Raw genomic sequence first — 27,156 nt, forward strand, 5'->3', positions numbered from 1 at the left:
TGAAGCAAAAACAGTTGAGAACTAGGTCTTTAAAGTCTTTACGTAAAGTACATTTTGGTTTCGCAGACGTTGTTTATCCCCTCCCCTTCTCGAACGCTCATTTCACCCTGACCCGCTGCAGCTGCTCCAATGAATGGCATCTTTTTCGACAACACGTAAACGCCGACTGGAGGGGAGTGAGAGCGTCTTCTTCGCCTCGGATGGAGCAGGCTAAACAAAACACTTCGTTGATTATTAATTCATAGCTTTATCACACTGCAGGTTGCAGTACATCTGATCGTTTTACAAAACGGCCCGGTGTCCGGCCGTATGAATAAAGGACAGCATATTCATACCCCCCTTTGTCGATGACAGGGACTCGCAATTCAAACAGCATGAAATAATTCCATTGCACGAAGGACCTGAAGCCGGGAAAGACAGCATGAAGTTACAAATCTCCGGTCTTTTGCTCGTTATGGCAGTAGCCTATGCAACGATAGAGGGTGAGTAATCTACTGTATTAAAAAATAATGATCTTTAAGATTTTTCCTGCATTTCTCTGTGTGGCTGCTTAAATGCCATTTCCCAGTTGTAGCCTACTTAAGACATTGTTGAAAATATGCAAGTGCTTTTGGTTTTAATATAATGATACTTAAAATGTTAATTTAGGCGATTCATAAATTATCAGAATGAAGCCAGAGCATTCAGGCGTCCTCCGTTTTATCAGTGCGTTGAACCCTGAATGATGCAAATAAAATCTGTCTCATGTTTAATTTACGCGTATTGCTTGACTTCTAGCGCCCTCAATTGGGTCACTGAGCGTAATGTTGTGTGACCTGTTCAAAGTAGGCTAATACAATCATACTGGTTTCCCATCCCACTCTTTATTTTGAAGCATAAAAAAATGATTTTAACAGGCAAGCAACACATTGATTGTCATGTGTTAATAGTGTCACAATGAAGCATAATGCACAATAATGTGTTTTGACTGGGTTTGGCAGAGTGTAAAAGTGAAGATATGGGGTTGTTATCAATGTCGAGGCAGAGTTTCCTCATCTGCAGCTTTAATCTGAAAATGGAGCTGCTGGACTGGATGTTCATTTATCTGTCAGTAGCACTCTGGAGAGAAATACTTGACAGCTTTTCCCTTCCTCTCTGTTAATTTTTTTTTTTTTATTATTTTTTTGAATGAGAGAAATTGTTTAATGAAGGGGAAATTGCTGTCAAACTTGGCATTCGTTGACTCACAGAATTGCAGTTCTGCTGTTAAGGAAATTTGTACATGCTGTTTCATATCTTTAACACAAGGCCAAAATGCAATACATTTTCAATCTTTCTGTTGTTTTGAATATCAACATGTCCATATGCTATAATATTGCCATGCAGATATTCAGTACAACAGCTAATAATGATGAGCGTATGATATTTTACTTGTATGCAACAATTCCTAAAGGAAGTTCATATCAAGTAACTTTTTAATTATAATATGGCTGGTTATTTTTGTTTAATTTCTGCTGCACCTATACACAATTGGTCTCAAAAGAAGTCAAAGCAGGATCATTTGACTGTAGCGTCATAAAAATACTTATTTTGACTCTTGTCTTTTGACTCCGCTCTAAAATGTACCCAAACTACTTTTTACATTAAAAGCTTGCTTTGACCAGATGGCTTGCTGTAGGGGAGGAGAAGAGGTCGTCTGTTCAAATTTGTGGCCAATGAGGTCATGTCTGTGAACTTTGTCCACCTAGATATGCAAATAAATCCATGGCTTTCATAATTTTTTTTTATTTGATACTGTAAGAAGGACAAATTTCCTTTAAGAGTCTATTTAATGCGCTATTGCAACAGATAAATGAAAACGTCCTAAGACGGTTATTCATAGCGAGTGTGTGTTTCTGCTCGTTTTGTAATATTCTATGAGTTGAAGCATGTCTTGAGTGCATTAAAGTGGCTTTGAACATCCTGATGCAATGGACAGTAATTTTTGTTCTCTAGAGGAAAAAGGAACTCATGAAAAAGAAAAAAAACCTCACACACAACCCTTTTCTTACAAAATCTTAATATGTTCATTACAGTACACTGAACAGACTTAAAGGGGGGGGGGGGGGATGCTGTTTCATGCATACTGAGCTTTTTACACTGTTAAAGACTTGGATTCCCATCCTAAACATAGACAAAGTTTCAAAAACTAATGTTGGACGTTTAATAGAGTATTTCTGTGTCAAAAATACTCCTTCCGGTTTCTCACAAGTTTCGGAGAGTTTTTTTCGAGTATGGGTCTACTTGACGTTAATAGAACGGAAGGTCCTTGTATGGGCCCTTCTCCCGGTAGGGTGCGCGCGCGCGTGACTAGAGCGAGAGAGAGGAAATGCACGCCGTAAACACTGCTCTCAGCTGCAGATCCAGTCCTCCGTGAAGACTTATGTCGCGCACCGCGCTCCACTTTATTCCTATGGGTGACGTCGAGCGACTTCAACGCTTCAGCACATCATTCCGGGAAGGCAGCGCTGCATTTGAACCGATTTGAACGCTGAAATGACGGGAAGCTTCAAAGCATTGCTTCAGTCGCGTCTCAAAGTGGATTTCCATGGCACTGCTGTCACAGGACTTCACCAAATCATACCAAAGAAGTGTGTTTTTGACGGAGCGGTCCCAGCGATCAAGGTTCGGTCCTGCTTTGGAAGCAGCCGGTGAGTAAATCTGCTTCAAATGTCTCTGCTATTGGCTCGTCGCATGAGTAAACATCAGTAAACGACACGATCGCGTGCTTCGTCATTCAAATGCGCTAACCGTTACTCCATTGTTGTTCTGTATAACGTTACACTAGTCTGATTCTGACGTGCAAAACCGTTTTGCTTGCTACTTCTAAGGTCTAGTCGCATACAATAGTCCATAAACCGAATCATGTCCTCATACACTGCGAGTAAAGACACACAAATGTTGACAGGCCCCTAAATACAGTACATGCCACAGAGACGGACGTCCTGATGTTGCCGTTTCTCCTGTTCAATTTATTTCTGCCTCAGATTTGATTGTGGATCATTATCTGTATTAGCTGAGATAGCCATGGGTTTCTCCACGCTTGAGGACGTCACCGCTTTGTTCGCGTGTCACCACATGATACGCCTCCAGGCGCTCGTTTTTTTCCGGAAAGACTCGGTACAGCCTATATTTCTTTTATAAATATGATAAAACTAAAGACTTTTCAGAGATATGAAGGATGCAATACTATTCTATAGGTACTCAAGATTGACATGAGATTGACTGAAACTGAGTGTTTCACCCCCCCTTTAAACAGACTAAAATTATCTCTCTGTATATACTTCAAAATGCATTTACAAACACACTCTGTCTGTTTTTCACACCCTCGTTCACCCTCCTCCCTTTTCTTGTCTTTTGATTTACACATCCCTGTCCACTCCCTAGTTAGATGAATCGTAAACCCAGGAGAAATGGCCTGCCCTGTACACAGTCTTTATTTATGATGTTATTTCATATACTTGCTGTTGCAAGACCCACAGCCCTGCTAAAATAAAATAAAAAAATACAAAAAGGCTTCCCAAAGATAGCCAAAGAAGCCTTTTTTGCCATGCAGGGCATCATGACAGATTTCGACGAGGAAGAAAGTAAGGCTGTTTGTTCAACAACAATGGGTGTTACATCCTGTAAAAATGTAATTAGTGGTGGAGCACAGAATGGTATGGCTCTAATGGTGGAGGGTACGTTTCAGAAGACATTTATGAACCCCAACCCCTAAGCGCGCACACAATTTTTATATAATGAAAACAAACTGTTATACTGCATTTATCTACATTTAAAAAAATATTTATTGGAGTAAATAAGATAATTGTAACAGGAAAGGAGAGAAGGAAAAAATGACAAAAACGAGGAGGAAGAGATGAATAAAATAATTCAATGTACAAAAAGCAGCCTTCTAATGATCGTACCTTTCTAATGGCTAATTATCATGACACACAGAAAACCTATTATCATTATTTATTAATTATTTATTAATTAGGTTTTTGGTGGTACTTTGTCACATTTTGTGTGTGTGTGTATAAACCGTTGTTTCAAGTTAACCAATCAGCGCCAAGGACTGGAACTATTCTTTGTATAATTGCCTACACAAGAATTATGAAATTATACTGTATAATGAACTGTGAACTTGAGTGCATGCATACATTTTCTTGGAACTACAGTTTACATTATTTCAATGTGATTTCACATGGTCGGACGGCTCAATTTGACAAGGGGGGAAAACATAAGGAGATTTAAAAAAAAAAAAAAACACTGCATGGATTTTTATCATTATAGGATGGTTCTGTACAGGCGCAGCCAAAACATATTTCCATACAATCAACTTCTAGAAGTGAATGTACTAGGGATGCTCATATTGACCATTTAACCGTTAACTGGTAGTAAGAATTTTGACCGATTAACGGTATCAGTTAAACGGTTTAAAGGGTTTTTTGCTTTTGTTTTTTTTCTCATGGGGTGCACCGACACATGCAACAAACCACACGTGTCGACACAGACATATTTCGCGAAATGAAACGATGGGAAAGAAGCATATTACTGTGTGGGACTATTTCGACAGAAAGGGTGACGAAGTTACGTGCAAAAAAAGCTACACGGTATTACAATACAGCAGTAGGCTAGTACAAGCTCCTGACTGGTGGAGGAAAGCAAATGAAAGTTGCTTCCCGAGGCCGACCGCTCTTGCGAGGCGTCTGTATTCCCCAGGCACTGCTGCCATATGAAGCCTTGTTTAATGCTTTTCGTAGTGTGGTTTTGTCCGATAGCTTATCAAAAATCTCTGCCCGAGTCCGACTGGAGCCCATGTTTTTTGTGTTGGCTTACATTGTTGCAGCCATTAAAATAGTTCAGTTTTGTTTTTAATGTCAAAGCAGTTAATTTCATTTAGTTTCTTTGTGAAGTTAATTTAGAAAAATGTTAAATTAAAGTTTAAATTTTTTTAAGTGACGAACAAGCGACCAGCGGCCGACAGTGAGTTAACCAAGTTTAATCAATTTAAACTCTCAAATCTCTTTACTTGTCTTGCCTATAATAAAATCCATAGATATAATATTACCTCCACAGTAAAAAGGCATTTTTGACTTGCTAAGGCAGGCTGATACAGCTCGCAACGCGGCTCGCAAATGAAACGAGCTAACATGCACTAACATGCAGTTTGTCTTATAGCTACCTCACACCTCCGCAAAATGATTAGCCTATAAATCAGATCTTCAATATATACAAACACAGTATAGCCTATATTTAACAGAGTTCACAGCAACGAAAGCAAAAGATTCAAGATGATTTTTTTCCGCAGCTCATTTCATCCTCAATATGAGAGAGTGACCTAAGCACTGGTAAGAACATTTATTATTTTTTTTAATAAAGATCACTGTGTTTTTAAGCATCTAAGACTTATTTTAAGTTTCATTTACGGCCATTTGCATCGGCTTGCTGTACTCATTTGCAGCGATGCGTGTTGCAGCACCATCATATCTATCTATACGTTTATTTTTTAACCATTTGCCAGGAGTAAAATTTACACGTGGTTTAAACAACCAGATGCATTTACACTTGTACGGTTTTGTCTGAAATGCTTTCAGACCACCTTCTGAATCTGTTTGTTTGGGTAATCGGAATTAAATAACCTATGTCTTGAAAGAATCTCGGAAGGCATTTAGGCCTACTCTCAGCTCAGCTCGCAGCTGCAGACATTTATGTAAAAGGAGCGGCCGGCGGAGCAAAGTAAGTGTTTCAACTTCTCCAATTAATTCCTATTAAAAGTTAAGCTTCCAAAGGCATGACCTGAAAACGTGCCAGACTGAACATGCGCTGAGGACTACTGCTGCGAGCGGACGCGTTTATCTCTGCTCTCATAATGAGAGCTCATTCAGCTCATTGATCACGATGAATGTTATCTGACTCCTGCAGCGTTTGTGACACCCACTAAGTGGCTAAATCACAATATATTGAACAGACACGTTCAGTTTTTAATTGTAGTGTCTGTTCTCTAACTGAACTGATTTTATGAAGATGAACGCGGTGGTGGGAAAGTGGTCAGTGATTCAGTAGCGGTGGCTTTGGGAGTGGCCTCACAGGGCAGCAAAGCATTCTGGGAATTGTTGTCTTTCATCCCCATGAGACAAATACATTTTCTGTCTTTTCTCAGTCTAGAAAGCACCAAATTCAAAAAATAATTTCACATTGCTACTACATTAATGACCCAGTTTAAATACAATCATCTTCCCAGCGCTGAAGTACCCCTTTAATGAGCATCGGTTGTCGGTCGGGAAAATGAACCAAAATGAGCATCCCTTGCATGTACCATTATATGACCCCTTTAAGATTCAAATAGATTTCCTTACGCCTGGCCGAACTCCCTCCACATCCTCGGGATAGAGTCTCCATTCTCCAGGCCTCACCCCCTGCCTCAACATGGTGTTTGCTCCATGATTCAGGTGCCCAGGGATGTAGACTGTAGCCTGGTTAAAACCAGACCATTCTCAGTAGTAGCTGAGTTACTGAATTTGCCGGAAGTTGTCTGGGTTTTCCCTGGCTATGTAGAATGCTCTCTCTTTCCCTGAGCCTAAGTCTAGGTTGTAAAAGCTTAACAAACGTGAGCGAAGACAAGCCCGCTACATCACAAACACAAAAGATAAGCTCCTGATCAAATAGTAGAGGCAGCCATTATCCTAGTAAAATAGTCTTGCTCTAGCATGTGATGAATGTCCAGCTGAAGAATGCGGGTGCACCCACCCCCACCCCTCCACACACACACCTTAATACTTGTAAAAAAGGAGAAAAATGCCCATCCCGTGTGTGCGTGTGTGGGGTTGTGAGCTTGTCTTGTTCTCCTGATGCTCTCTGTAGTGCTCTTGTCTGAGGTCATCATGTCACTGCAATGGTTGCGTCAGCAGAAGAAACTCTGTGGAGCCTGGGCCAGCTGTCACTTCATGACTCTGTGCTCATCTAACACTCGTGGGAGAGTGTGTCTGAATTTAACGTGTGATTACTCAAGACAGCAAATCAAATGTGGGCCTACTTCCTACATAACCAGCAGATATGTTTATAGGCCTATACAACTCTGACAATTAGCAATGCAGCTTTAGATTATACTATACCTTATCACCACATGCCACCTGAGGATGTTATTTAATTTTAGTTTTTTTTTTTCTAAATTGTTCTCAAATCGTTCCACCCTCTCATTCTAGCTCCTGAAGAGTTTGTCTCATTGGCTGAGATGGAGGACACTTTGTTGAGGAATCTTTTCCGGGGCTATCAGAAGTGGGTGAGACCTGTCCTTCACGCCAATGACACCATTACTGTTCGTTTCGGTTTGAAGATCTCCCAGCTGGTGGATGTGGTAAGAAACACGCACATATCCACTGTAAAATAAGTCAAATAAGTCTTAAGCAAGGGTTTAATAAGTTAAATAAGTCACAAAATGCCTAAACACACACACAGGGCTGGATGATTATAATTTCATATCTACATTGTGTTAACCCCTTGCCTGTCCCCCCCCCCACTATTTTTTGACAAACCACAGTAAAAAGGCTGCTGCTCAAAAGATATTCTGAATATACACATAACTACAATAATACCGAATTACTCAAGACAGTTATTAATATGGAGATATATAGGCTAAAACATAAAAAAATAATTTTCTTAATGTATAAAAATATTATGTGAATGTAGTATAACAACTTATAACCACAACTAAAGTGAAGTCATGCTTCATTTCAAATCTGAAGCTGTTATGTCCAAAACTCTGAATTTTATGGAACATTTTCTAAGACCATGTTGGGATTTTGTTTTTAGAGAGATGCTATCAAATATGTTGTTGGCCTGCAGACCCTCATTTTCAGTCTTTTGTCTAAATTCTGCCGAGGAGAACAGCTCAAATAATGCTACGATGTGCTCACTTGACGATTGTTTTACTTCTTTCAGTGTATGAGATTTAATTCTAATTACTATTTTGTTGTGAATCTTTTGTTCTCTTTATCTAGCGACTATATGGCCTGTCCAAATGGCCCATTAACAGCACACTCAATCCATTTACAGTAGTCCACACATTATCTGAAGTTTTTCTAAAAATACTAAAAAAACTAAAAGCACATTATGTGAATTATTGTAACAAAATAGACACAGCTCCTTGTCCAACAGGTGCATTAGAGCTTCAGTTAGCATCAAGCTACATAACACAATTTAAGAGATTAAAATGACACTTTCACTCAATGTCACTTTAGACCTCCATCGAGTGTTTGTATTAGCTTCCTGTCACGATATAAGGGGGATTTCATTCATATGGTGATGTTAAAACATGTTATATTTATCATTTTATATATAATGATATTTTATATATTTATATATATATGGAGCTAATCGCTACACATTATTGAGGCCATCCTTAAAAATATTTTGGTTTGCAGTAACAGTACTTTTTTTTTAAAAAGGGTCTGTAGGTAGGTCTATTTTTTTTTCTCCAAATTTTAATACAAAAAAAAAGTTAATTTTTGGTGATGGTGATTACGTAGGTATGAATTTAAACAAATTGGCATATCGTGACATCACTGACTGGGTCTTCAAGCCGTGCCTTCGGGCGTGTAGGCTAATTGCAGGCTATATAGACCACAAACAAATTGAAATATTTGTCAAAAACATGTTTATTGCATAAATTTCAGGTGCATTCTTTAAGAAAAGGGTCCAACCACCAGCTAGCTGTCATTGACTCAAAGCTGTCAACCCTCCCTTTTTTTCCGGGTTTCTCACGTATTTTAGCTCTTTTCCCGCTGTCTTCCCGCTGTCTTCCCGCACATTTTCCTGTGCTATGTTTCTTATTTTTACGCTCGATTGTGTTAACTCAGAACACGCAACTATCTGTGTCTCTGAAGTGGCTTGCACTTCTTGCCAGACCAACGCATCTGGTGATATAGACTAGTGCATTTGAATATTAAAAAGCAAAAATTTGTTTTTATGAATTCAATTAATTAAGTAGCTATAACCAGCTATTCAATCAAGAGCAGTGAGTGAGTCCTTATCTTTTGTTTGACAGACAGCAGTAAAGGCTACTGCCCCTTTAAGACCTAATACAGAGATATGCTCGTCTTTCTCAACTGTATAAAGTTCTCTTAAGGGATATAGACTGTCTGATGGATACTCATCAAGATCGACATGTTGACACACTTTTTGTGTGAGTTTATCCGTTCAAACGCAAGACTTGAAAGAACTCAATATTTGCGCCCTGTGAGACGTGCGCGCGCTGCGCACAGAGACAGATCTTCTCTCACTGCAGAGGTTCTCATTCGCGTCTTCTGGCGAATATACTGAGTGATGATGGCGAAAATGACTGGTCATACGGCAGCACTCGCATGCATTGAACACAGTTTACAAAGATAGACCGTTTTGCCCACGTTTTCTTTTATTATCGCTGTTGTAGTGCACGTGTATCCATCGACAGAACCATACATAAAGCATTATTTTTCAAGTTACAACCAGTGCCGCCGCTCCCACCACGCGCTGGGGTCGAGCAGTACACACGCTACCCATAGCAACGCGTTATGACAACGACATTTCATACTGACAGAGACAAGATAAACGGCTTTTCCGCCATTTGTTACTGTTTTGTACACGTTGTTATAATAAAACGTTGTTTTATTCGCCACAATATAGGCTAGTAATGATAAATGTTGAGAGGGGCACTTTTGATTCATTTTCAAAAAGGGCAGGGGCTTAAAGCCCTCCCCTCTGCAGTGCACTTGCCTGGTGTGTGTAACGTGTCCATGGTCCTGACTCCTGTCACACAATGCGGCGAAATCTCCGACAGGGCTTTAACAGTCTAACATCACAGTGAATGAGAGTATGAGCCGAGCCGAAACGAACGCACGTGCAGGCCATAGTGTGACATCCGTTAACCATAGTGTAAACATAGATGACGTCACGGGTTTTTCTATAAACGAAAGAACGTAGCCTTCGTTTGTATGGCCCAGGCAATTTATACATTTATAATACTCTAAAATATAATTCATATTATTTTATTACTGTTGTATTAGTTGTTTGAAAAGTAAAAAAAGAAATTGGTCGGTCTTAAAGCCAATTTACAACCGGCAAGTCGGTCGGACTAAAAGGGAAAAAAAATTAAAAATTGAGTCGGCCCTAAATTGACAGGGTCGGTCGGGTTACGGCAAACAAGAATATTTTTAAGGATGGCCTGATATAAAATAGCCAAAATCACATGAACAATCACACAAAAACCTTATTCCATAGTTATCGTGTGTTTATTAGATTCTTAGTTTGCACGTAGAAATGTAGAATTGGCTTGTTCTTCACAGAGACAGAGCAGTGTTGAGCACGTAAGATTATTGACAGCTCAGTGAGCAAATGAACACATGATGACTCATATCTGACACAAATCAGGACGAGGAGAGACAGCGTAAGCTCTGTGCATGCTTTAGCCCTTTCAGATCTGGCAGTGAGAAATGAATAGAAATTATATTCTGTATGATGAATTAATTTGTAAACATGTGATGATAAATCAATATTTCTCCAAATGTGAGCACTTTTGAACTAAGAGCTGAACTGAAAGCTGTTCTTTCCGAGCTGTGTGGACACAACTGAACCGCTGCAGACGAGAGAGAATTCATATGGATGTGATAATCCGTTCAAAATATTGTTCATAACGGATCGATTATTTTGCACTCCTGACATAAATTAAGAAATTAATGTCACTGCAACCCAGTTTTATCATAAGCAGTGTTCAAATATTGAAGCTGGAGTCTTTAATCTCTCTGATGATACTGATTTTGTCCAGTTAAATTAAGAGTTATGTTTTAATGAACAGTGAATGTTGAACAAAAGTAATCTGGGGCCATCTGCGATCTTTGACACACAAGGGGTTAAATTTGACATTGATAACGATGATAAGCAAAAAATAACAACAGCCAGTCAGTGCATGCCACTCTGTGTGAATGAGAGATTGACAAATTTTAATGTTTAATTTTTAATTTATAAAAGTAGTCCATGCGGCTCTTGGGGGTTAATAAATTCCTTTTTGAAGCGACTCCATGTGTTTTTGTACAAAAAATATCCATATTTAACACACTATGAAGTTAAATATATATCTTTCTGGCAGACTGCCTTCCGTATTCAACTTGCGAAGAAAGTGTAGCACCTCTCGCAGTTCAAATCGTTACATCCAACGTCTTCGCCGCGCCAGAACACTTTTTCCGTAAGTTGAATACGGAAGATAGTCCGCTGGATGATGTGTTAAATATGGATATTTTTCTTACAAAAATTCATCAGTTTACTTCAAAAGGCCTTTATAAACTCCCCGGAGCCGTGTGGATTCATTTTATAATGGATGGATAAACTTTTTGGACAGGCTTCAAATTTTGTGCTGCTATTCATTGCTATTATAAAGCTTGGAATCAAATCACCTTTATTTATATAGCCCTTTTTGCAAGTCCAATTGTTTTAAAACAGCTTCATGTTAACAGGAAGATAATGCAACCAAATTTGATTCTGCTTTCCAGCTGCTTTGGTGAAAACGGTGATTTTATCCAGCTAATTTCAATAATCATATAGTGCAGTGGTTTTCAAACTTTTTTAAGAGCGACACTCTTTTTTTGTTGTTGTTGTTGTCGCGACCCATACATAGGCCTACAGATTGGAAATTAGGTGTCCCCAACTGAGCAAGCCAAAAGCCAAAGGCAGCGGTGGAAAGGAACCAATACTCCTTCACGGCCAGAATGAAGAAAAAAACCTTGGGAGAAACCAGGCTCTGTCAGGGTGCCAGTCACTGGGGTGGTACCCTAAGGTACAAAAGTGAAAAGGTACATCTTTGTACCTTACTCACTCCTAAAAAGTACATATTAGTATACCTTAAAAAATACATATCAGTACTTTAAGAGAGCAAATTAGTACCTTAAAGGTACATATTAGACCCTTTTCAGTTTTGTACCTTAGGGTACAGCCCCAGTGACAGCAATGTACCTTTTTTTCTGACAGTGTGGCCAACGAACAACGGTGTATGATTATAATTCTGGCAACATTGCAAGTCTTAAGTCATATTAGGTAAATAGATATTCGTAAGATTATTTGAAAGATTGGAGTCGTCATGCCGGAGACATGTTTTTTGAGGATGTCATGTCGATATGGCATCTACAGGGGGGAGTTTAATTGACACGATCTCTGCAGACCCTTCAGGGATGTGTTGGTCATATCCAGGCACAGGAAGAGTGAGGACATATTTTAATATAACGCTGATTGTGTTCGTCATATACACCTAGATTATCATAGGATGATTCGAGGGAAATTTTTATTTGTGGGTGAACTATCACTCTAACAGTTTTTAGATACTGTAATTTTACTCCCTCCTTGCATACAAAACAAAAAAACACTTCTACATCAATAAATAAAGTGTGCACTGTTACTAAAGTGTTTTTATAAATAAAATATTTGTTATGGTAATCAGACGGTTAATAAATATAGCATGTAAAAATAATTCTAGCACATAAAAAAAGAGGGGGAAAAAGCAGAAAACATTCTAAAACGTTACTGCTTTAGTGTAGTTTCATAATACATGTTTCATAGTATCATAATACATCATAATACAATTTTTAATTTGTTTATAACAACAGCATATAACAGGCTAAATACATTTACAAAGTCTAATGTTTTCAAATGGAGAACATAAATAAATAGCATATAGATTATAAAGATACAGTTATGAGACTACAGTTTAAAAAAATATAACATGGAACTGTAATATATATTTGTTTTCCCCCCTCAGAATTGGACTTTATAGCTTGCAGTTCCGTCTTTATAACTCAAAATTCTAAGAAAAGAGGTCAGAATTGTGATATAATGTCACAATTACATGGTTAGCCTATATACCATTTCTGACTTTATGAATCACATTTTTGACTTTATATCTCACAGTTTCAGAGATTAAAAAGTCGCAACTTCCTTTAATAGTGTTTTATTCTGCGGTGGAAACTAATTTTAATATAATCCCTATGTGACTGACTTAAAAACGGTTGTCCAAATGCTGTCAGCTGCTTTGCTGTCCAGAAACTCTTCAAATGCTTGTCTAAAGTTCAAAATAAGAACTCGAATTTTCCAGATGAAACCAACGTTGAACAAACCTACTAATTGTGTATATTATTGTTTACCCAGAGGCACATAGTCAAACACAGGCAAGTCCTCATAAAATCAAAATGGACCCTATTTACTAAAAGGGATCCACACATTACTAGTCTTGTGGTGAACAATTAAAGGACAACTCTGGTGAGAAATGAACCTATGTGTAATTAACAGATGGTTACAGAGTAGATCGTTCTCTGGGATGCGTTTTCATGAAAATCGAATGTAAAGAGTTTTATCTCTAAAAACAGATTAGCTTATAATGCTTGTCTATGGGGCACAGGGTAAGTGAAATTAAATCGCTAGTTGATACCACTAACAAGGCTCAAAATAGCCTCACACTAACACGGTAGCATAATGAGGGTCCCAACATGCAAACCGAAGCATTGAGAACTTCGTAAGTGTACAAACAGTTTAATAAGAAAAGACGGACAGGCGCCATCTTGGAAAACAGTCTCGATTCGTCGAGTCACGAACGCTGTGCTAAGTGATGAACTGTGACTTGGAATCTCCTATGGTCCGTTGTTGAAGAAAACACTGAATGCCACAGAGAAGAAAAAAACAAAAACAAAACATGTCCATGTAATTACACTTCACAAACTTAATTCCTATCGACCAGCTCACTTAGAACAGCGCACGTGGATCGACTCTATAATAGTAAGAAGGCAAATGTATTTATAGTAGTGTTTTTTTTTTTCTAAAAATGTAAAAATAAAGGTATTGTTAAACCTTTCTTTCTTTCTTTCTTTCTTTCTTTCTTTCTTTCTTTCTTTCTTTCTTTCTTTCTTTCTTTCTTTCTTTCTTTCTCTCTCTCTTTCTTTCTTTCTTTCTTTCTTTCTCTCTTTCTTTCTTCTCTTTCTCTCTTTCTTTCTTCTCTCTCTCTTCTCTCTCTCTCTCTCTCTCTCTCTCTCTCTCTCTCTCTCTCTCTCTCTCTCTCTCTCTCTCTCTCTCTCTCCATCCTTCCCTCTTCCCCCCATTCTCATCTTCTCTTATGACCCATGCATTGATCCTGCTGAGCATTCAAGAACCTTATTGGAAACGTTTGTGTGTGTAATATTACTAGATGCATTTTTACCATACCACAACACAACACATTTATTTCCATAAATTATTTTTAGAAATTCTGATTAGATTTGAGGTTTGGGTGGTTTAAAATATTTGAAAATTTGCGTCTAGACCTTATGCAATCACCAGTTGTAAAATGGATGGTTGTGAATTATGTTGATTAGCCCTAGAAATACCATGCTTGTTGATTTTATGTGGACATATTCAGAAATTCATTATTTATAAATTTTGCCATTGTGAATAAGCATAGCGTAAAGCCAGTTGAGGAGGTGTACACTGTAAAAAATAAAAAATAAATGGCTCCAATTGAAAATTTTCTAGTGAGTGATCACATCAATAAATTTCAGTTGGCCGAATTGAAAATTTTAATTCTGTTAATTGGTGCAATTTAATTCACAGAAATTCAATTCGGCCAACTGAGAAATTTAAATTTGATCAGTCACTTAAAAAATTTCAATTGGAAACCTGCACTGTTAACCCTAATGTTGTCTTTACTTAAACAAATCAAGTAATCCTGACTTAATATTACTAGTTTAGTCCAAAAACTCAAAAATATAAGTTAGTATAACTTATTAACCTACAACATACATAAACTTAAGATTTCAAGTTGAATGAACTCAAAATCATAATTAATTAAAATAGCTCGCTCTGGTCTTGCTTTGATGTGATTGGCCATTCAAGGAGTTCTGTCTGGAAACGAGAACTAATTCACTGATTGGAGGACATTTACAAAAGGCGGTCCTTTTCTGTTGCTGATTCAAATTAAGATGGAGACTTTTTAATTGTGTGCAATCTTAAAATCGGTAAGTAAAAATTCATAAGTTACTAAAATAATAATAATATGTGAACTAACTTGTAACTAACCATACTGACTTTATTTCTGTTTTAATGGAAATAATAGTTTTGTTTGAAGTCACCATGATGAAGATAAGTGTTTGCTTTAGTTGGGCTCTTGACCCTTGACTGTGTAATATTATAATATAATGTTTCTCTGGCTGTTTTGTGTTTGTGAGACACTTTCGGGAAGGAACACAAAGTCAAGAGAAAATATCATCAAATTATGTTGTTAATTCATTGATGATAATAACATCATCATGTATTGGCAGAATTCCTGATCTCATGCAGAGTCTAATGCTTTGGTTGAAAAAGCAGTTATTAATAGTTTTGAAATATTAATAAAAATATCCATAAGATTCTTTACTCTTGTGGTAATTGAACAATTAATTATTTTATTTTTTGTGCAAAAAATGTTTAAATCTACGGCATTAGTTAGACATGCACAGACATCAAGAATCCGTGTATGAATCTCTACAATGGTGACAATTACTTTTTTTTTTTTTTTTTATCCGATAAACAGATCAACTCTGAACATAAAAAAAGCTACAAAAACATCAGAACAAAAGGGCAAAAGTAAAAGCAAATAGTAAGAATAAAAGAAAATGTGTCACAATTCAGATGTATAATTTATTCATGCCGCAATGCATGCTGAAGTTTTGACTGGTTGTAACCAGCATGGTGTACTGAACCTCTGGTGTACCCAGTTTGGTGAACTTAACAATTTAAGTACAGTGAACGTGAGCACGTACAGAGAACGTGAGTTAAGTGGACTTAAATATACAAGTTTTGGGAGACTCCATTACTCAATTGAATTGAGGGAACGAGTTTACTCAAATCAATTGAGTTCAATCAACTTATTAGGGTTTTCAGTGTGATTATTTTATTTTATTTAAGTGTAAGGTGGTGTGAGAAGAAGCCCTCTGGTCACTATTTACTCTCATTGTTCCTAGCCTATACTCTGTTCAAATAATTATTTAAAGAATCATTTTGCAGCAAAGAAAGTTCATAATCACAGAATTTTCACTTTTATGTGAACTATGCCTTTAAGCTAATGCCAGTTGCCCACGTTAAATCAAATGACAGGGTTAGTTCAACAGTTCATGAATCCATAAATCATGCAATAATGCACTGTACAGGAAGTGTGTGAGTAATTATGTCTTACTGTATGAACACATTTGCATGGGATACTTCCAACTACGGGCTGACGTCACAGTGACTCCATTTAATAGTGGGAGGTTAATAAATATACATGATGTGTAAATGTTTAATCTTTTACCTTTGAAATATTAATATGCTTACTTCACAGGAATCAGAGAAGGGCAAACACCTTTTTTGGTGCTCAGTTTTTCTTTATTGTAAAAACAAGTTGTTAATACAGTTACATTTTACTTTTTATTTATAATTATTTCAATAATAATAAAAAAAGCTTACAAAGTGTTGTACATGCCAAGTCTGTCACTATTTAAATGAGTCATGTATTGTGAATTTTTTTTTTCTGGGTCCAATTAGTTTTTGACTGTCCCATGATCCTTCAATAGAGCCTCTTAGCAATCAACACATTCACAAAACAATTCTGAAATATGCTACACAAATAGTTTGATTGAAAGGATGTTGCACAAGAATGATATTGCCTATAATAGGTCCTCCTTAGTTATTTTATCACCATGATTAGGCAGCCTAATGCAAGTGTCTGAACACTAAATAGAGATTTTGATATATACATGTGGAGATTTTTTTCAACCTGTAGATTTTTTTTGTTGCATTTGGGGAGGGAGTTTTGATTTCTAAAATGTATGTTTTCAAATGTACGTAGTGATTGTAATCAGAGTGTAATGAGCTCTTTAATTTCACAAGAGCAAAAAGATGAATGAAGTGATTTTATCTGTATTGGCCATTGTGACGTATTATCAATAATACCATGAACATTTCAAGCTGCTTGTGATCAGTACCAATATGTTTCTGTCATTATTTCATTTAATATCATTATAGTTTCCCATTGGCAGTTTTAACTTTAATGTGGAGTTCATGTGTGTGTGCAGTTTGTAAATGTGATCATTCCATAAAGAGATTGATTTTGGGGTGAACTGTCCCTTTAAAACCTTTAATTCTTTTAGAGTGAAACTTTGGGTGTCAAATTTGGCCTATGCAAGCAGGATGTCGGAAGCTGTCCAAATTTAGTGTACATCCACATAACATCCTGCCAACTAAGATGCCTTTAATCTGATTGATTTTTGAAGGCTGCCTATGATATACCACAATGCTGTCCGTGTTTTTCACTGGTTTGTTTGAAGAATAACAATGGCACCCAATGGAACTTTAATTATTAAAATAAACGTATAAATGCACATTTTTACTAAAACAATTCATTATAAAATCAAAGTAATTTAGTCATAAATATTTGCTTAATTATGTCTAAGCTCACTGGCACAAAAGCCTTTTTGAAGCCTGTTTAGTTAGGGCAATTGTTTTAGGATTCAGAAACATAATTTTATATATATATAATAATAATAATATATGTATGTATGTATTTATTGTGTGTGTGTGTGTGTGTGTGTACATGCATACATGCATACATACATTCATACATACATACATACATACATACATACATACATACATGTAATATCCTGCAGAGCCACCTGATGGCCATATGCTGTACTCAACGCTACATGATATTTAGTGCTCACCCTCTTTTAATCCCGACTTGACAGTGTACATTTTCTAGCTGGTGAAAGAAGATTTTCACACCATTTTGTCTTAAGTATATTCAGGGTCTGAATTTCAAGTTAATGAAACAAAAGACAGGATGCTATCTTTCGAGCTGCACATATAAAAAGAACAGTTAAGTTAATCATCTGTTTGACACAAATAGGTCAATGATGAGAGCTTTTTAGAGGCTTTGAGGAAAATGCGTTTGGATTCATTTAAGACATGTTATGTGGTTCATCATGTATGGTGTAAATTCATTTTAGCAACTATGGAAATGTACCTTTCATTGAGCATTTTCTTCATTCCTCTCTTCAGGATGAAAAGAATCAGCTGATGACTACAAATGTCTGGTTGTGGGAGGTAACCCAAACAAATGTGGTTTTGATTTTTAAGCACGTTCCAAAAATACCTTCTTGGTTTATGCTTTATTGGTCTCTTTCTTATAGGAGTGGACAGACTATAAGCTTCGTTGGAATCCAGAAGATTATGGTGGAATCACATCCATCAGAGTGCCCTCAGAAACTATCTGGCTACCAGATATTGTCCTTTATGAGAAGTAAGTCTTTTTATGACCTCTTATCCAAATATAGTCATATAGGTGCTCATATTAGACAATGAAATTGTACCAGTATCTTGGATTCATCCAATGTTAATTGGACAGTTTTATGCATCACAGTTCTAGATGACACACATTGTGTATTTAAAGTCCCCTGTAATGCTTTTTTTTATTATCTTTCATGTAATATTTTATATATCTTATACGTATATTAAATATTCTTACTTCTTGCTGAATCCAACGTAGATTTGTAAGAATCTGTGCCTATGGTATTCATTGGCTGCCTGTGAACAACATTTACTTTGACCTGTCTTCAAAAACTTTAGATGTGGCTGGATGTGGTTGTTGACATGTTGAGAAGACACAGTTTTCTGCATTACTAAAGCACCACTTTACATGCACTTTAAGGGTTACTTCAGGCTTTGTATCAGTAGAAACGCTGGAGTATATTTGAATGATCGTGTTCTCTCCTGACTGCTGCGAAACTGCTGCGAGTGCGGACACGTTTACCTCAGCTCTCATCATGAGAGCTCATTCAGCTCATTGATCATGATGAATGTAATCTGACTCCTGCTGCGTTTGTGCCATGACACTCCTTCAGCGGCTAAATCACATTATATTAGACACGTTCAGTTTTTAATTGTAGTGTCTGTTCTCTAACTGAACTGATTTTATGAAAATGAATGAGATTGGGAAAGATCCAGTGATTTAGTAGCGGTGGCTTTGGTAGTGGCCTCACAGGGCAGCGAAGCATTCTGGGAATTGTTGTCTTTCATCCCCATGATACAAAAATACATTTTCTGTCTTTTCTCAGTCTCAGGACTCGAACTGATTTGGTAAAACCGACACCATTGTTACTGCTTGATCATAAGTGCAGAGGAATGCTCCAGAGCTGAAATTCAATCATTGTAATGAGTCTTTTGTTTCCGACATGCACTGTAAGCAGTTGACCAATCACAACAGACTGGGCCATCTGACCAATCAGAGCAGATTGGGTTCTTAGAAACAAGAAGTTTAGAGAGACTTAATTGAAACGGTTTCAGACACGGAGAAGAAAGGTGATGCTGCAATGTATATTGTAGTAAAAACAAAATTAGGGACGTTTTTAAAAGCATAATTGGGGCTCTTTAATCTCTAAAGGTTAAAATCTGCATTATCATGTGACTTCAGAGAGACAAAGACTCTGTCTTGAATAAGCCTACTGTAGCTTGATTATAACTGGCCATGTAAACTTCCAACCTGGGATCCCTCTCCGCCTTAGGGTGGGGAAATTGTATGCTTTGAAGAGAAATATGGATGCAAAAAAACTCTAGTTTCCATGAATACTTCCAATGATTGACTAATAAATAGTGACTCCAGTTACTGGAAGTTTCAGTAGAGTCCACACTGAAAAATGATAATTCTCAGAAATTGCTAGTAAATTTCACAAATAATTACAAAATTATGGTAACGCATTAGGTTTTATTTACAAACCTTGATTTTGATTTTTGTTTGTTTGTTTTGTATAGTGCAGAAGATGGTTTTCTCAAAATAAGCCTCCGAAAGCAATGCAATAATGCAGACACTGACACTAGGATAGCAAATATTACCATATGCATTGAATTGATAATATTTATTGTCTAAGTATGCTTCAGCTTTTATCACACCTGTGGGTTGTATTTTAAGGTGAACTATGTAGTATTTTTGCAGTAAAATATCCAAAAACCACTAGGCCGGTGTTATATATTTTGTTCAGTTGAGTACCTACAATATCCCAGAAGTTTACAACTATTTGTAAATTGTGAGAAAATTGCTATTTTAACCAAGGACAGGGACGCTTCAGCATTGGATTTGAGGGAGTCGCCTGTCAATTGCGTCATATTTGCGTTACCCTCGGTTTCGGCTTTTATTTGGCAGGAGCGCTTTACTCTTAGCAGTGTGAACAACTGAACGCACGGAGTACCGTCATAACATCGTTTTAAACACACTTAAATGTATCTAATATGATAAACAGAGCTACATTACCTCAAAATCATAACCGGAAGAGCGGATCTGTGCAGGTGCCTGGCGAATGTGTCCCGTCCAGTCATAATAAAAGTCCCGGTATTCGCGAGGCGGGTATTTGTTTAACAATCGCTCCAGCAGCTGTGCTCAGGTCCACAACACTCGGTCGTGCTCTGCTTTAGACTACAGTAACGTTAATAACCGCATGCATGAACGTGATTTCTGCCCGAGTCCTATTTTCCACCGGCTGTGATGAGAAGACCACATCTCCCAAGATGCTGCGCTCACACTTTGCGTCATCAAACTACGATTTGTTTTGAATAGGCGCCCTCCAGTGGACGAAAGCTGCATAGTGCACCTTTAATATCAATTTGACATTGATATTAAATTGATTGACATCACATAACAATCGAGGAGAAGGAACAAATGGTTGAGAAACGGTGTATCAGACAAGCATCTCATCAGGAAAACCATGTCCTTCCAGGATACCATGGCATCATGTCTAATGATCTATAACGCATTCAGATAAGCAAAAATAGGCAAAGCTAATATTCAGTGTCTTCAATACTTATTAGAAGAGTAGAAAAAGAATTAAAGTTGAGAATTTTTTTTCCTCTCTAAAATGGCAGAAAGTTGTATTTGAGGTTGTGTTTATGGGGATAGAATATAAAAAAATTTACAGTATAAAAATCATTACACCTATGGGAAGTGCGTGTGTGTGCGCGTGTGCGTGCGTGTGAGAGATATTTGTAAACACTTAAAATGAATGCAATTAATGTCAATGATAAAAGTTAATGACATTTTCTATTTTCTAGGTTTCCATTTTTCTAATGACCATTTAACAACAACTTTTAAACAACTGGTTTAAAATGCAGTGCATTTTAAATGGCTAATGAGTTGTTAATAAAGCATAAAAGCTACTTTATAAATAATTTTGTGCTAATTTCTGTGGGAATGAATGAAAAACCCACTATTTGTATACAGCCTAAATGCAGAGACTGCAAATATAAACTATTAATTAACTATAAATTATTAGTTTGTAAATTATTTGTAAGTATTTTATTATTGTTTACTTATTATATAGTCATCACTTTGGAATTATAAGATTCTATCTGACATTTTTGTCAAAATGGAGTTAATCAATTTTGACACACTTAGACATTGAGTGTGTTGTCATTTTAAGTTTATACATTTTGGGAATTTATTTAGGAAATAAAGGGTTTTATCTACAAAGTCAAATAGAATGCAAAAACTTTGAAGATCAATATCTCAAAACCACTCAGAATCCAGATAGAACCTTTTAATTTCAAGGTGGCAAAGTGTTGTCAAGTGACCGCAATGTCCTCTCAACCACCCAGAACCTCAGAACATTGCGACATTGACATTTGAATGGGCAATAACCACTCACATTTTCATCAAAAAATTTTAAAATGTAGTTGGTAATATCATGTCTCTATCTCCATCTCTCTTAGTGCTGACGGCCGTTTTGAAGGGTCTCTAATGACTAAAGCCATTGTAAGGTTTAATGGAACCATCATGTGGACTCCTCCTGCCAGCTATAAATCCGCCTGTACCATGGATGTCACCTTTTTCCCCTTCGACAGGCAGAACTGCTCAATGAAGTTTGGATCATGGACATACGATGGCACTATGGTGGACCTGACCCTGGTAGACGCATACGTAGACCGTAAGGACTTCTTTGACAATGGTGAATGGGAAATACTGAATGCCACCGGCCAGAGGGGCAGTCGGCGTGATGGCATTTACTCCTATCCCTATGTCACGTATTCGTTCATACTGAAGCGTCTCCCTCTCTTTTACACACTCTTTCTCATCATCCCATGCCTCGGTCTGTCATTTCTCACCGTGCTGGTCTTCTACCTTCCCTCGGATGAAGGAGAAAAGCTTTCCCTCTCCACCTCCGTTCTTGTGTCTCTCACTGTGTTTCTTCTCGTCATTGAAGAGATCATCCCATCTTCCTCTAAAGTCATTCCTCTGATTGGAGAGTATCTGCTTTTTATCATGATCTTCGTCACATTCTCGATCATCATAACTGTCTTTGTCATCAATGTCCATCACCGTTCGTCTGCCACGTACCATCCCATGGCTCCATGGGTTAAGAGTCTTTTCCTCCAGAGATTACCCAGACTGCTCTGCATGAGGGGGCACACTGATCGGTATCAGTACCCAGACATTGAACTAAGGAGCCCAGAGCTAAAGCGAGGGATGAAAAAAGGGCAACAGAAGAGTGCAGGGGGTGGACGAGTGGGGTTAAAGGAAGATGAGAACCAGGCCTGGATTGCCCTGTTGGAGAAAGCCACTCACTCAGTACACTACATTTCCAGACACATCAAGAAGGAACACTTCATCAGAGAGGTGAAATTTCTGTTTATGAATATATATGTGTGTATATATATGTGTATGTGTGTGTGTGTGTGTATAAAATATGTATATGTACAGGCCAAAAGTTTGGACACATTACTATTTGTAATGTTTTTGAAAGAAGTTTCTTCTGCTCATCAAGCCTGCATTTATTTGATAAAAAAAACAGAATGTTTTTAAATATTGTGATATATTATTACAATTTAAAATAATTAGTTTTCAATTTATTTTTACTTTAAATTATCATTTATTTATTTGATGCAAAGCTGATTTTTTTCAGTCAGTCTTCAGTGCCACATGATCCTTCAGAAATCATTCTAATGTGATGATTAATTTTCATAGTTGGAAACTTTTTCTTCTGCTTAATATTTTTTCATAACCTGTGATACTTTTTATAATACTTTGATGAATAAAAAGTATAAAAAAAAGAAGCAAATGTTTTAAAAATAGAAATCTTTTGTAACAACAATATACACTACTGGTCAGTAATTTGGGGTCCGTTTTTTTCTTCTTCTTTTTTTATCAATAATTTTATTCAGCAAGGATGTGTTAAATTGATAGTAAAAGAGATTTATATTATATGAAAATGTTTTTATTTTAAATAAATGCAGTTCTTTTGAACCCTTTATTCATCAAATATATTAGGCAGCAGAACTGTTTCCAACACTCATAATAAATCAGAATATTAGAATGATTTCTGAAGTTTATGGATGTAGTGAAGGAGGACATGAAGGTAGTTGGTCTGAGAGAAGAGGATACGGGGGATAGGACTGGATGGAGGCAGATGATTCGCTGTGGCGACCCCTGAAGGGAAAAGCCGGAAGAAGAAGAAGAAGAAGAAGAAGAAGAAGAAGAGTGATTTCTAAAGGATCATGTGATAGACTGGATGTCACATGTGACACTGAAGACAGGAGTAACGATCCTGAAAATTCAGCTTTGCATCACAGAAATAAATGATCATTTAAAGTATAATAAATTCAAAACCAAATATTTTAAATTGTAATAATATATCACATTATTGTGACTGTATGTTTCTGTATATTTGATCAAATAAATGCAGGCTTGATAAGCAGAAGAAACTTCTTTCAAAAACATTACAAATACAGGCCAGAAGTGTCCAAACTTCTGGCCTGTATTGAGTAAAATGAACGTATTTGATTTATTCTACAAACTACACTCTTAGAAGAAAAGGTTCTATCAGGAGCTACGTATTTGGAACCCCTAAGGCCGTGTGTCCACTAAAGAGTTTTTTCATGCTGCTGGCTGGCGCTTTCAATTGGTATGAATGGAAACGCTGCATTTTTAGAACGCCTGGAGCACAACGAGGCGTTGAGTGAGTATTTCACGATCTAGCGCTGAGCGCTCTGTGTTTTTTACTGGTCGCCAAAAATGGAAGAATGTTCAGCTTTGAGTAAAACGCAGTGCTTCTCACTGTCAATTTTAACCCAGCCGTCCAATCACAGTGGAGGAAGGGCGGGACAAATATTACATAGACCAACTACCACATCCTGTCAACAGATGACGACAAGCAATAATAACTGTGCAAAATGATTTAAAACAAGAGCCAGAGCAAATACTTTACATTGTATCAGCAATTTGATATAGAATCAATACAAAAACAAACCGCAGATTTTCTGGTGGGCACACGCCTAAAAGCTTCTATTTAACCCTTTTTAAGGGTTCTCTGTAACCAGGAAAAAGGTTCTATATGGAACCTTTTAGGTATTCATTCATTATCATTTGTTTTGTCCTTTCCGGATTAAATATTTCATATTATTGGCATCATTTCACTGCATTATTCAGTGTATTCAAATGCATTTATGAATCGCAAATTTCAATTTGGGGTTTCAGAAAATGTATACATTTCTCTAATTTTATGACGTCATCACACGAAGGTTGCCATTTCAGTTTTTCTCCTCCAAAAATCAGCATGGTTAAAATGTGATATTAAGTTACTACAACAGTTTAATAAACAATTATTTAATTACAACTACAAAAATGTTGCAGAATAATGTTGTTTGAATGAATAATAGCCTAAAGTACCTTTTTGCCAAAAGGGTTCTTTCTTCTCATAATATAACCTTTTTAGTATAAAAAGGAGTTGAGTAAAGAACCCTATGGTTCTATGTAGAACCCCAATTAACCCTTTTTTCTAAGAGTGTACTGACATTTCATCCAATTAAAATAAAAATAAAAATATTGTCTTTTAGAGCTTTCCAGTAACAGCTTTCATGCAATGCAAATGATTTATTGGTGATGTGTGCTTGCTTCATGCTGTGTATTTAGTGTATTTGGGTCTGTCCGTTTCACAGGTCGTTCAGGACTGGAAGTTTGTGGCTCAGGTGTTGGACCGGATCTTCCTATGGGTCTTTCTCACGGTTTCTGTGCTTGGAACCGTCCTCATTTTCACCCCGGCTCTGCGCATGTACCTCAGCACATCTTAAAAAGCCACAAGATTTCAGCCTCCAAATCTCCTTTGCCCAAAAATGCATTCTTATGACTCCTTTGAAATATATGTAGTTCCCACAACATTGCAGTAATCCTTCTGAAAGTCCTTTTCTGGCCTAGCCACATCTGTAATCCGCTCCAAATTCAGCTTCTCGCTCTCCCTCCTAGATACTGTGTTCAATAGTTGAAAATAGCAAAACTCAGCTGAAATGAAGTTTATAAATCTTCTGCCCATTTAACACATAGCTAAGAGACAGCTTCTACAAGTTGAGGGGTTTGGATCTGTGTTTAATTACTCTGAGAGGATCATGGTTTTAAAGATCTATAATAATTTGACTTCATTGTGACATACAAGGTGAAACCACATCTCTTAAGCTTTTCATATTGCTTTTAAATGTATTAAATATTTGTACATGTTTAATGTGTTCACGGTCTATGTAAGTAATATTTTACCAGTAACAAAACTATTTACTCTGCTTTTTAATTTAATTTAATTCACTACTTTTTAATTAAAATGAAAATTTAAGTTTATTTATTTATTTATTTTATTTTTTCAAATGAGTTTAAATCAGAAATTATCACCATCCAGGTTTAACAAACGTATATTAATCTTACTGTTCATGTTTTGTATTAGGTGTCTTTAACTACTATAAAATTTAAATACTTACATCAACAATAATAATAAATGTTAGGTACCATGTACTTATTGTGTTCATGTTGTAATGCCAAACACTTGCTGCTATTGAGCTGGGATATTGGTGAGGTTAGGGTTAAGGTTTGGTTATGTTTTTGTGTCAGAAAATATTCAACAGTGTAATTTGAATGCAGGCATTTTAAATGTGATGCAAATATGTATGTGCGCAACAACTGCATTGCACTAAGTGATTCATTTAAATGTTAGTTCATGCTAGTTAAAGGGACTTGATATGAAGTGTTGAAAAGTATGAAGTTGATATGACTTGATATGTAATATAATGTTTTTTTCTGGATGATAACTTTATTTTAGTAAATATAATCAATTAAAAGGGTATCTTATTGGCAATATTTTCTGTACAGTCTATAATCTATTTTCCTAGTGTTTAGTACTGTTAGATGCAGTAGTATCATGCCTTTGGATGGCATTATGCATATATAAATTATTTTCAGATGAGGCCATGCATAAGTCAAAGCGCATGTATGTACAATCTTCCACTATTTGGGATTTTTAGAAAGAACTTTGCACTGGTTTTGGCACATGGATTTATAAATCATAATATTCTGTCATTTGCGCTAATGCTTACTTTATAGGATGAAGTCATGTTATTACAAGGCCCTTGATCTTTATGGAAACTGTTGCTGATTCAATGGTAAGAGCATATAGGAGGGATTAACTGATCACAACTAGTTGGCATTATTAGCAAGGACTGGATTATGACACCGACCTTTATTTCTGGTTGTTGTATCATAGTCTTATGTTGTTCATATATTTAATTGTACAAAATTAATTAATAAATAATCTTGTCAGTGACTTGTTTTCTATTGACTTTTACTCCATAGTGGCACATGAGAAACATTTCACTATTGTTTAGAATAGCCTGGCGTTCACTGTAATCACTAATGCTCAAAATAATCAATTGGTTTGTTTAGAGCTTATTTGATTTAAAATAATAATAATTTAGAACTACTTTTTTGACGTTTCAAAACTGCCTATTTTAAAGGTGCCCTAGAATGAAAAATTGAATTAACCTTGCCATGGTGAAATAATAAGAGTTCAGTACATGGGCATCACATATTGTGAGTCTCAAACATCATTGCCTCCTACTTCTTATGTAAAGCTCGTGAATCCAAAACTATACGGGAAGAAAAAGAAACCCAACAGTGACGCAAGCATTTATATGCACGCCCCCAACATTTGCATCTGTCCAAACACGTGCATTGTCAGGCGGAAATGGAGCAAATCATCAAAACAAGCTGCTCTCATGGACACACTTCATGTTCCAGGCTGTTCCGAAAACCTGAGGACTTTTCTAACCTTCCCACAGATAAAAAATGTCAACAGTAAT

General features: G+C 36.7%; 1 protein-coding gene across 1 annotated transcript; it reads left to right on the forward strand.

The window, feature by feature from the left end:
- Positions 1 to 26,621, forward strand: chrnb3a (cholinergic receptor nicotinic beta 3 subunit a). Its single transcript, XM_067441729.1, has 6 exons — positions 1 to 482; positions 7,206 to 7,357; positions 18,061 to 18,105; positions 18,192 to 18,301; positions 21,757 to 22,660; positions 24,979 to 26,621. The coding sequence occupies exons 1-6, from the start codon at positions 422 to 424 to the stop codon at positions 25,108 to 25,110; spliced, it is 1,404 nt and encodes a 467-aa protein (XP_067297830.1). The 5' UTR covers positions 1 to 421; the 3' UTR covers positions 25,111 to 26,621.
- Positions 26,622 to 27,156: the final 535 nt, after the last annotated feature.

Source organism: Pseudorasbora parva, chromosome 4 (assembly GCF_024679245.1).
Source record: "Pseudorasbora parva isolate DD20220531a chromosome 4, ASM2467924v1, whole genome shotgun sequence".
NCBI lineage: Eukaryota > Metazoa > Chordata > Actinopteri > Cypriniformes > Gobionidae > Pseudorasbora > Pseudorasbora parva.

What these genes read in the sequence shown, in the direction of transcription:
- chrnb3a (XM_067441729.1), top strand. Translation starts at nt 422, where the DNA reads ATGAAGTTACAAATCTCCGGTCTTTTGCTCGTTATGGCAGTAGCCTAT. An exon ending in AGCCTATGCAACGATAGAGG is followed by an intron (nt 483 to 7,205) that starts GTGAGTAATCTA and finishes CTCTCATTCTAG; the next exon opens with CTCCTGAAGAGTTTGTCTCA. An exon ending in TCTCCCAGCTGGTGGATGTG is followed by an intron (nt 7,358 to 18,060) that starts GTAAGAAACACG and finishes TCCTCTCTTCAG; the next exon opens with GATGAAAAGAATCAGCTGAT.